Genomic DNA, 10,365 nt, shown 5'->3' with positions numbered 1-10,365 from the left:
CTTCCCTGACTTCCCTGGGATAGAGCACAAAGTCACTCTCCTCTGCCAATCCTTGCTTCACTACCACCTTCTTCATCTGACTCGAGGCAGCAGGCCTGGTACAGGCTACCACAGATTGGGAGTGGAAGAATCACGCTGTGTGACCAGCAGAAGCTCCTGCACCTCTCTGAGCTTTTGTTCCTTCGCCTTGAAGATGAGCGAAACGTTGGACTATATCAGTGCTTCCCTAACCTTAGTCACTTTCATCCCATTTATATTATGTTTAAAGTGGTTTTTTAATCCACTTAGATCTGCCATTGCTCCTTAATTTAACCTTATCCTAAATAACAACATCCACAAACTTAGCAGTGATAATTGTTGTAGTCCATATATTTCACTCTGAATATGTAAAAGCTTTGCCCATGGACCACCTAAAACTCATTCTTATTACACCAGTGATACATGCATCTCTTTTTGGGAATCTTGGACTGGGTTGCTGGAGTTTCTCTGAGTCCCAAGACCCTCTGCTTAGGGCTAGGTCATTGAGTTTTCAGCTCTTGCCACTCTGGATCATGATGGCCATCCATCCACCCAACTGTCCATCCATCTAATGAGCATCGCCGAGCACCTGCTGGGTACCAGGCCCTGGGCTGGTCTCTGGGAATCCGTAGAAATGCATGCAAAGATACACCACAGTCTACCACTGCCAAGATGGGGTTCATGACAGAGACACCGGGGACGTAGGAATAGAAGTGAGTGGTTCTGCTCGGGTAAACCAACAAAGAGGGTGATAGTTGAACCAACCAGTCTTTGATAGATGAAGGAGCCAGGCATTTTGGGATGAGGGGCAGAGGCAAAGATGGAAATGTGACCTTCAGAACACAGTCTGGGAGACAGGAAGCAACCCCATGTAGAGGACACCGGGTATGCCTGGAAGCATTAGAAGGTAGAAGCCAGGATGAGGAAGACCTAGATTGAGTCTGTCATGTTCAGGGTTGGTGGGTCGCTGCTGAATCCAGGGCCCGTGATACCTGCCCCTCTCAGAGTCTGAGAGCTGGTAAAGGGACTGGCCGTGATAGGTCCCCTGGACCCTAAGTGTCTCCCATTACACTGAGCAGTGGGCAGGTCCTAAGCTCGTTGGCCCTGGTGATGTCTTAGAACGCAGCCTCTGCTCTACGAGCTGTGGGTATAGACCCTCCACCCCGCTGCCAGCATCGCTCGCCCCAGGGGACCTGAGCTGCAGATGTGCATGGTGATTGAATCATTGCTGCACACCACTGCTCACACAGCTCCCCTGGGGACCCCGCCACTTGCCTGTGCAAGCTGTCATGAGATGTGTGTGCTCAAGTGCATCTGTGCCAGCACTCAAGTATGTGCATGTACCTAGTCTTAAGTATGCAAAGGGGTACATATGTGTGCGAGTGTGCATGCACATAAGCGAAACCTCTGCCCCAGGTGCATGTGTGTTAAGTGGACTGGTTAACTTGTTGGCCTCAAAGTAAAAAATAAAACACACGTGTTAGTACAGCTGATGTTGGCCTGCCACCCCAGAGAGCTGCCTCGAGGGCTACATCCACATTTCCATGGGTAGCTAACAGCACCCTGTTCCCCAGGTCCAGAGCAGAGCTTGTGCAAGAGCCATGTGCCTCCTCCAACCTTTCAGATCAAGAGGCATGCTTCCAGGGAGCCCTGAGACAACCTGGGGCCCAACTTGGAGCAGCCAGATAGGTTCCAGTCCCACTCAGTTCTTGTCTCCCTCTGTGTCCTTCCCCTCTCTCAGCTCTTGCCTCGTATCCTGCCTCATGAGGGCGCAGGACCAGGTGGTCCCCAGGCACCCTTTCGGCTCTCAGCATTCTACTCTGAGCAGCCCTGTGTGCATAATAGCAACTAACTTTTCTGGCGCGTGTCTTCTGTGCTAGGCACTGCTAAGGTAAACTCAGTGCTATACTAGGTACTAAGAAATATAATGGAAGCTTTGCCCTTCAAGAGCTCAACTAGGAGTTGGGAAGACCAGCCAACCCAGATGGCACCATCAGTCAGAAAACTTAAACACGTGCAGTTAAGCCAAGCAAGGACAAGGGTGTAGCTAAGAAAGGAGCAGCGTCTGCAGTCTTAGGCTTCCCTGGAACAGCAGTTCTCCAGGAGTTTCCTGGGCCGGCCTTGGGAGAGGCTTGCTTTGCCTTTTGTAAGCCAAGCATTCTACACTTGTCAAGATGAAATTTTCCAAACAGTTGGAGCTCCTGACACAGAAATCATGAGATGTTGGATTTTGAAGAGCTGCCAAAGGCTGCCTAGCCTTCATTTTACATACGGGGAAACTGAGGCCTGGAGAAGGGTGTCAGAGCAGAGTTCCCTCCAGGGACCCCCAAGCTTTGCATCACCTCAGGCTGAGTCTGCTCAGACCAGTGGGGAGGACCAGGAGCCAAAGCAGGTGAGGGCTTGACTGCTTGGGCCCACTCCCATTTAGAGGCAGACAGGCAACTGGAAGGGCTGGGGCCATGGGTGCACCCGGGGCAGGGGGCCAAGCTGACAGCGATCTCCAGTTGGGAGGGAGCGCTGCGGTGGGCATTGGAGCTGCAGCCATGGAGGATTTATAGTGACTTGTAAAGGCTTATAGGAATCCAGTCTCTCAGGAGGGAGGCAGAGATGGCCAAGCAACACTCCCACGGCAGAGGGCGACCTCTGCTGGCCACTGAACACCGCCACTCTGCCATGCTAGCAAGCGTGCAGGGAGCCCAGTAGTACTGGGATGGCCTTAGAGCACGTAGGTGGATTTGGACAGTTGGAGTGGAACCAGTGAGACATCTCTTTGGGCCCAGTCACAGCCTGGGTTTGGAACTTTCAAGAGGCTCTGAACTTCAGTCCTGGTGGAGTGGAAAGAACATCATAGAAACAGAAAGGCAAAAATGTTGAATCTCAGCCCAACACCTTCCCCGTTATGTGACCCTGGGCAAGTCACACCAACTCTCTGAACCTTGTAGGACTAAGTAAATTAGCAATGCACAGGATCTGGGCTGGTGCCTGCACAGAGCAGGTTCAGAATAGATGGAAGATCCCAGACTGCTCCTCAGTGAACTACCTCTCTCATTCCTCCTTCAGCCCCTCCCCCTTCTCTCTCCATGCCAGGAACCCTTAGCCTTCCAGGCCCTGACCCCTCTTATGCGAGGTCTGGAGCTGCCAGCCCCATTTATTCCTGATGTTAATAACCCCAGTTTTCCATTGATCTCAGCGATTTAAAAATGTCACCTCACCTATGAGTGCCTCCTTGACCAGCCAGACATTTTGTTCTTTTATTGTAGATTAAGACCCACATGATGCACGATTGCGATCTATGATGTCTCTCCTGCTAGCTGCCACTCACCTTCTAGGTCTCACAGGTGTTCCAGGCCCAGCCATTCATTTCTTGGTTTCTATAACGTGGAACCCTAACCTGGGAGAAAAGTCTTCTGGGACCTGTACCCAGCCCAGACGTGCTGTGTGGCCTTGGACGAATCACTGTGGGTCTTGAGCTCCCCCAGATAAAACCACTTAACTGTTAGGTTGGTGCAAGACCTCAAAGCACCTTTGGCTATTGATATTTGAGAATCTTTGAATCCAAAAGCCAAATCAGTCCAGCCACTGGCTTCAAGGCAGGATTGCCATGAGCCAGCATGGAGACTGTCCTGAACTTGGACAATTCTGTTTCCCCCTTTTCTGTTTGCTTCCTAAAGTGAGATCTGTGGCCCTCCTTCCTCTGGGCCCAAAGGTTACTGCTTGGGTGGGTCTGGATGCCTAGTGCCTGCTAGGGGCTTCCCTGGGTGGGCTGAGTGCCCCTGGGCTCCAGAAATGAGCTATCAGTCATTCAACAAATATTTTCTCAAGGCCCCACTAGGTCTCTGACCCCAGACAAAAACACCATGCCCATCCTGGGAAAAGTTCCCACTTAGAGATAGAGCCTCATGAGACCATCTAATCCCCTCATCTCACCATTCTGCTCTACAAATGGGGAAACAAAGGCCTAGAAAGCCAGAGAAGTCTTCTCAAAGCCCCTCTGGTTGGGGGCACACAGATTCTCACTACAATAAAGGAGGACCCGGTGAGAGTCCCAAACCTCCAGTGTAGCTTTCTAGCCCTCTGGGCACATAAGTTTGTCAACAGTGCCCCCTGCTGGCCACATGGGCCACCACAGGCCCTTTGTCCTGGTTGTCTACAGCCTGAGGACAGGGGATTGAGGCCTGTATCGACCTGGGATTCCTTTGTACTTCCCTTCAGGCTCCTCCCAAGCTGACCCAGGCCTTTGTTCAATGGGTTCCTTCAGCTGGCTGTGGAAACTGCCTCTTTAGTTGGGACCCTGGAGCCAGCGTTCACCCATGCCCTGGGTGCGGGCTGTGTACCATGTGGTGCCCAGGAGACCACCAGGGTCACTTCAGTTCAAATGGGATCTGACACTGGACACCAAGGTGGCCTCACTGAAGGTGGCACTGGCTTGCTCCCACTCTGGGCTCTCCCATGTTCCTGCTAAGCCACCATGATTTGTGTTGGCTGAGGCTCTGTGCAGGTAAACTGAGCCCCAGCGAGGGGAGCAATACCCTCATCACTTCCTTCTCCCCAACACACATGCCTACAACACCACAGCAACCTCCTTGAGCAACCCCTGGCACCAGTACTTATACTAAAGTTTAGGCTATAATGGGAACATCAGGATTCCAGAGCCAACTGCTACTCTAACCTCTGAGCCTCAGTTTCCTCATCTGTAAAGTAGAGATATACTAACAGTGTTTTATCTGTGCCCAGTACCTGGACCAGCACTTGACTTATAGGAGGAGCATGACAAATAGTCATCTGAAAGGTGACCTGGAGTGAATACAAGCTTGGACCAAGAGTTCCTTGAACACAAGAAAATTACTTCATTTCAATTTCTGCATGCCCTATAGATCTAGCATAGGATCGGCACAGTATAGAAATTGAAAATATCTAAATATCTACTGAGTGAGTTGGAAGCATGTATGGATGGGCAAGTGGAGACTAACAATGTTTAGATGGATGGGTGGATGAATGGACCTGTGGATGGACAAGCATTTGGATGGATAAATGTTGGACGGAAAAGTTGGATATTGGGGTGTATACATGTGTGATAGGTGGGGTGAATAGAGGGATAGTTGGCAGGGTGAGGGTGGAAGAAATAAATATGGGGTACTACCCCATTTTTACCTTTTTGCTGGAGAGCTCCAAGATGAAATGAACCTGGAAAGTGCTTATTAAAAGTATAAGTGCCCAAGTGACCCAGTAACTCCACTTCTAAGAGTTTGTTCTCTAGGTTAATTCACACGTGGATGATGTGGCCAATATAAAAGGTGATCCTCAACACGCTTTCCAATAACGAAATTAGGAGCCAGCTTCAGGCTTCATTACTCAAGCTGAAGTGTGAGCTCCCTCCCTGAGCAAGAAGGTCTTATCTAGGGCCTCAGGCCTTAGGACAGCACCTGGTGGGGGTAGACATTCAAATGCTAGTTGTACAAATGATTCATCTATACCTTGGAATACTGTGCAGCCATTAAAAAAATGAAAAGGTTCTTTATGTCTTGATGTGGAATAAACTTTGAGATATCATTAAGAGGAAAAAAGTAAGATCCAGATAGTGTGTATACAATGTTTTTGTTTTTTTTAAGGGCTGGCCAGGAGAGAATGCATATAGATATTTGCTTCTCTAAGATGAGCGCCTTGGAAGGAGACTGGTGACTGGTTCTCCTAGAAAAGGCACCTGGGACCTGGACAGGGACAGACAGGGCCAGCATTTCACTGGATACCCTTATAGACTTTCTCATTTTGAACCATGCAAATAAGTTACCTTTTCAAGCACAAATGGAACAATAAGAAGTGATTTAAAAGAGCTGTGTAGTGAAGAGCTCCTTGGAGGAGGAACGAGGCTTTCTTCCTAAGGCCGAGCCAGGCATGCTGTTGGTTTCCTCGGTGAGGGTGCTTGTGCTGGGGCAGAGGCTAGGAGATGGAAGCAGACATGCATGTGGACACAGTCCGAGCTCCTACTAGCCACGTGGTCTTGGCAGGTCTCTAGACCTCAGTTTCCTCATCCGTAAAAAAAATAGTTCTCATCTCATAGCGTGAGCATGAGGAGTAAAGGAGAGAATTCAGGGGCCGAGTATACAGAAAGTACCCAGTATAAGGGGCCTTGGGTGGCATGGCTGGAGATGGGGTACCTTCAGCGGGGGCAGTATCAGGATAGCAGAGAAAGCCAGAGGCCATAAGCCTCTGATCAGCACCTTGCATCTGGTCCATGTGTCTGCAGTCTGAAATGCTCACTGGATTGTAGGAGGGCAGACCCAGCCAGCAGTGGGCAGATTTCTGCTTTGGCCCAAGGACTTGTTCCCCTGAGCAGTGGGCGTCCTAGAGCAAAACACTCTCCCCTCTCTCTCCATCTCTGTCTCTCTGTCTCCATCTCTGCCTTTACCGTCGTGGCTTCCCTGGAGAGGCCTGGAGTCTCCAAGTCTTTCTGGAGCTGAAGCATTCCCTCGACTTAGCTTCAGCACCTGGGAGGAAGCGGCACTCATGTTAGTGTTCCTGAGCCCGCCGCCCATTCAGAAAGAGTGAGCCTGGTGGCCAGGACATCCATGTAACCGGACAACGCAGTCATGGGCTGGCCGTCAGCCCCATTTCCTGGGTGGGTTCTGACACTGTCTCACTCTGCCAACAGGGGTAACGCCCTTCCTCTCTGTAAGCCTCCGTTTCCTTATCTGGAAAACGGGGATGATGCCAATATCTTCCCTCCTTCTTTCCCGGGAGGGCAAAAGGGGAAAAATGGAATTGTGAGTGGTTTGTAAAGTGTCAAGAACTCTAAAGCACGGGAGGCACACAGCACCCGCAACAGGATTGCTACACTTATACCAGTCATGCAGTGAAAGTTGTCACGTGGGAAGACCCGCCCCCCACCACCACCACATGCACACAGAACCACATTGAGTGGGCTCAGCCTGAACCAGGAATCTGAAGATGAGGTTTCTTTACCGCCGCCACCACCACCACCACCTAACACACAGACACATGTGTATAGAAATGCATGTATCTGAGTGGGCAATTCCATGCCCCGTGGTGGACCTGCCTGACCAGTGCTCACATTAGCTACCACGAAGAACACTCAGGAGTACCTCCTGCCTTCAGAAGATGGAGCTCCCCAGGGCTAAGTGTGGGAAGGAGTGGCTGGGCCCACAGTTCCTCCCTCCAGCGCAGGGCTGCCAGGGGCAGAGGCCAACATGGCTCGCAAAGGGCCCTAGACCCTGGCGTGAGCCACTGGGGCCAGCACGTTAGTGTTGGGGCTGGAGAGCGGCTATGAGGCTGGCAAGCCTGGCACAACCCCACTGATTCCCACTCTCCTCTCTTTACAGGCTGGACAACGTTCATGGCTCTCGGGTAGAACCCAGTGAAACGGTCAGAATGAATTCTATGGACAGGCACATCCAGCAGACCAATGACCGACTGCAGTGCATCAAGCAGGTGGGTGTGTGGCCTGGGCTCCCTCCTCCTCCCCTGCCCAGCAACTGGTGAGGACAGGATAGTAGGGGTGCTGGCCTGCACGTAGCTAGACATCTGAGGCTCTGGGTGGGGGTGATGGTGGGCATGGAACAACTGCCTGAGGCCCCCTGACCACCCACCTCGTGAGAAAGTTGCTGGCATGGACCATCCTAACACTGGAATCACACACACCTGGTTTTGAAGGCCATCTATGTCCTGTCCCTTCTCAGCTGTGTGACTTTCGGTGAGTGTCATGCCCTCTCCAGGCTCTGCTGTGTGTTCTGGGCTGTTGTGAGGATGCAGTAAAATGCTTAATCTCCCTTCCAGACCTAAGCTCCTGCCCCTCTGCTCCAGAGATTCTCTATAAAGAAACAGAAGAGAAAAGATCTTGGGAAATTAGATGTTACAGAAAAAGAAACCAAGGCACAGAGAGGTGAATAGAGTTGCCTGAAGTCACACAGCCCAGCCCCATTGGTGCTGGTAGGTCCTCCTCCCTGAGGGTGCGAGTTCCTCCTCCTGCCGATGCTCACATCAAGCTCAAGAGGTGATTCGCCTGTCAGCAATCCCTCTGGGTTGTTCAGAGGTGAGGAGTGTTCACCGAGGGTTCCGAGGCCCCCACTTTAAGGAGTGGGCGCTCCCAGTGGTGGTCAGGAAGAATGCACCCACCCTCTCTAGGAGCAGCCTACCCACAGCCCCAGATGGCAGCAATCCTGCACAGACTCTACAGCAGGGGTCCCAACCTCCAGTACTGGTCCGTGACCTGTTATGAACCGAGCCGCATAGCAGGAGGTCAGTGGTGGGCAAGCTAGCGAAGCTTTATCTGTATTTGCAGCCACTCCCCATTGCGAGCATCATCGCCTCAGCTCCACCTCAGATATCAGGCATTATATTCTTATAGGAATACCAACCAGTCCCTGGTGCCAAAAAGGTTGGGGACTGCTGCTTTAAAGTATTATTTTACTCCAGGAAAGAGCAGATATGGTTGAAGGGCCGTGGCCTTTAACACCAAACAGAACTGGGCCCAAATCCTCACTCCTTCATGTACCCACAGTGTACTGTCTTTTTGTTTCTCTGAGTCTCAGTTTCCCCACCTGTCAAATGGGGCCAGTAAGGCCAGCCTTGTAGGATGCTGTGAGTATATTGTGGGTGAAGCACATAGCCCAGTCCTGGCACATGCGAGTGATCAGCTAATGGTGGCAGGGCTATTGTCCTCGGTGTCTCAGCAACGGAGAGGGGAGTGCTGGGGTGAGGCCTCTGGCTTAGGTGGGTTTAGCAGGAAGCTCAGGTAACCAGTGTGGGCCACTGGCATCAAGACCCCAGCTCACAGCCCCACCCCAACACAACTTGTCCTCCCTGAGTGCCAGGGCCCAGTGGAGCTGACGCTAGTCCCTGGGAATGAGGGATGTGTGTCCTCTTATTAGCATCAAGCAGAGCAATCTCGGAAGCCTGTGCAGAGTCTGAGGAGAGGAAATTGAAGAAGACTTGTTACAGATTGAACTCAGCCCGAACAGCTCTCCCAAACGCCAATTACGCCTCTGTTCACGGTCACAGAATAGAAACCAGACGTGTGCTCCCTCCTCCCCTGCTTTCCCTCCTCCTCTGCAGGGCTTTCTCCCGGCTCTGCCTTTGACCCAATTTCTCCCGCCCATAAGGGATTCGCTGTCAGTGGCCTCCACCCCCCAACAACATAGTCATGCCCCCTCTGCATGAGCTTCTCTGTGTGACAAGCACACAGCTGCTCCTGAGACCTGCTCACAACTTGACTTTCCTCCCGCCGCCTGGCTCTGCATCACCAGGAATAAGGGTGCCCTTTACTCCCAGGGTTCCGGCCCTCTCGAAGCATGGCACACAGAACTCAGATTTACTAGTCAGTGAACCTAGTCCAGCCCTCGCTAGCTACCTGACCTTGATTAGGTTGCCACTTTATCTTCGTCTGTGAAATGGGCATGGTAATTTCTGCCTAGCCAGTCAGTGAGTGTTAAGCAGCTGGAAGGCCAGGGATCACCTCAGCTGCTCTCCTCCGGCCTGCCCCACACACCATATGCATGCACACGCACCCAGAGCTCTCCGTTCGGGTCAGACAGTGGCATGTTTATGAGGGTGAGCAGGCTGTCCAGACGCCCCCCTGGGCCATCCAGAGCTCCCTGCATTCTCCACACCCCACTCCTGCACCTCCGATCAGACACAGCTCAGCACTGACGTCTGTCTGCTTCCCAGCTGCCCCAGAGGGCGGCCGCGGCTGGCTGAAGACTGTTGATTCTCAGACATCTTGTATCCTAATTAGAGGAGAAAAGCGAGTAGGTCTGCATGTTCTGAGGATGACGGATGTGTTAGCTGTGCCTGCCTCTGGCTGGTAGGGTTGCGGCTCCCATCAGGGGCCTCATAGCCTTTGACTCTCTTGGCCCTGCCTCACTTCTACAGTATGGTCTTCCCTCCCCCACCACCCGCCCTGATTCTAGCCAGTGCTGCACTTGCCATCCCCCAGCAATCTGCTGCCGTCTTCCCCGTAGGCCTCTGGCTCAGATGCCTTTCCCCCTTCTCAGCCTCAGGTACCAGGAAAACCAGTGCCCTCTACAATGTACCCCACTCAGAGGTCACAGACACATCTGCTGTCTACATGCAAAGCCATGCAAATCAGCTAATTTCTGCACAGCAGCCTCCCCAAACTCCAGATGCCCTTCTGAGCATCTAATACCCCCCATCTCTGAGCTCCAGTGCTTCCTAGGCACCCAGCTACCTCACCCATCCTGCTCTTTTTTCTTTGAGCTGTAGGTCCTGCAGGGCATATGTCAGGCCTCCCACCAGACTAAGTTCCTTGGGAACAGAAGATTTGCCATATTCATCTCTAAGTCAGCAGAGTCTAGACCAGGGTGGCCCAAGTAT

At 52.0% G+C, this 10,365-nt stretch overlaps 1 protein-coding gene across 1 annotated transcript in view; it reads left to right on the top strand.

Moving 5' to 3' along the window:
- ZMIZ1 (zinc finger MIZ-type containing 1) overlaps positions 1 to 10,365 on the top strand; it is a 235,731-nt gene that overhangs the window by 119,950 nt on the left and 105,416 nt on the right. The window contains exon 5 of the mRNA XM_006915482.3: positions 7,356 to 7,464. Within this exon, the coding sequence (XP_006915544.1) occupies positions 7,405 to 7,464 (60 nt within the window). The 5' untranslated portion in view covers positions 7,356 to 7,404. The remainder of the gene's footprint in view (positions 1 to 7,355; positions 7,465 to 10,365) is intronic.

This window comes from Pteropus alecto, unplaced genomic scaffold (assembly GCF_000325575.1).
Source record: "Pteropus alecto unplaced genomic scaffold, ASM32557v1 scaffold155, whole genome shotgun sequence".
NCBI classification, from domain to species: domain Eukaryota; kingdom Metazoa; phylum Chordata; class Mammalia; order Chiroptera; family Pteropodidae; genus Pteropus; species Pteropus alecto.
Note: the sequence above shows the minus strand (reverse complement) of the source record. Positions and strands in the feature narration are given on the sequence as shown.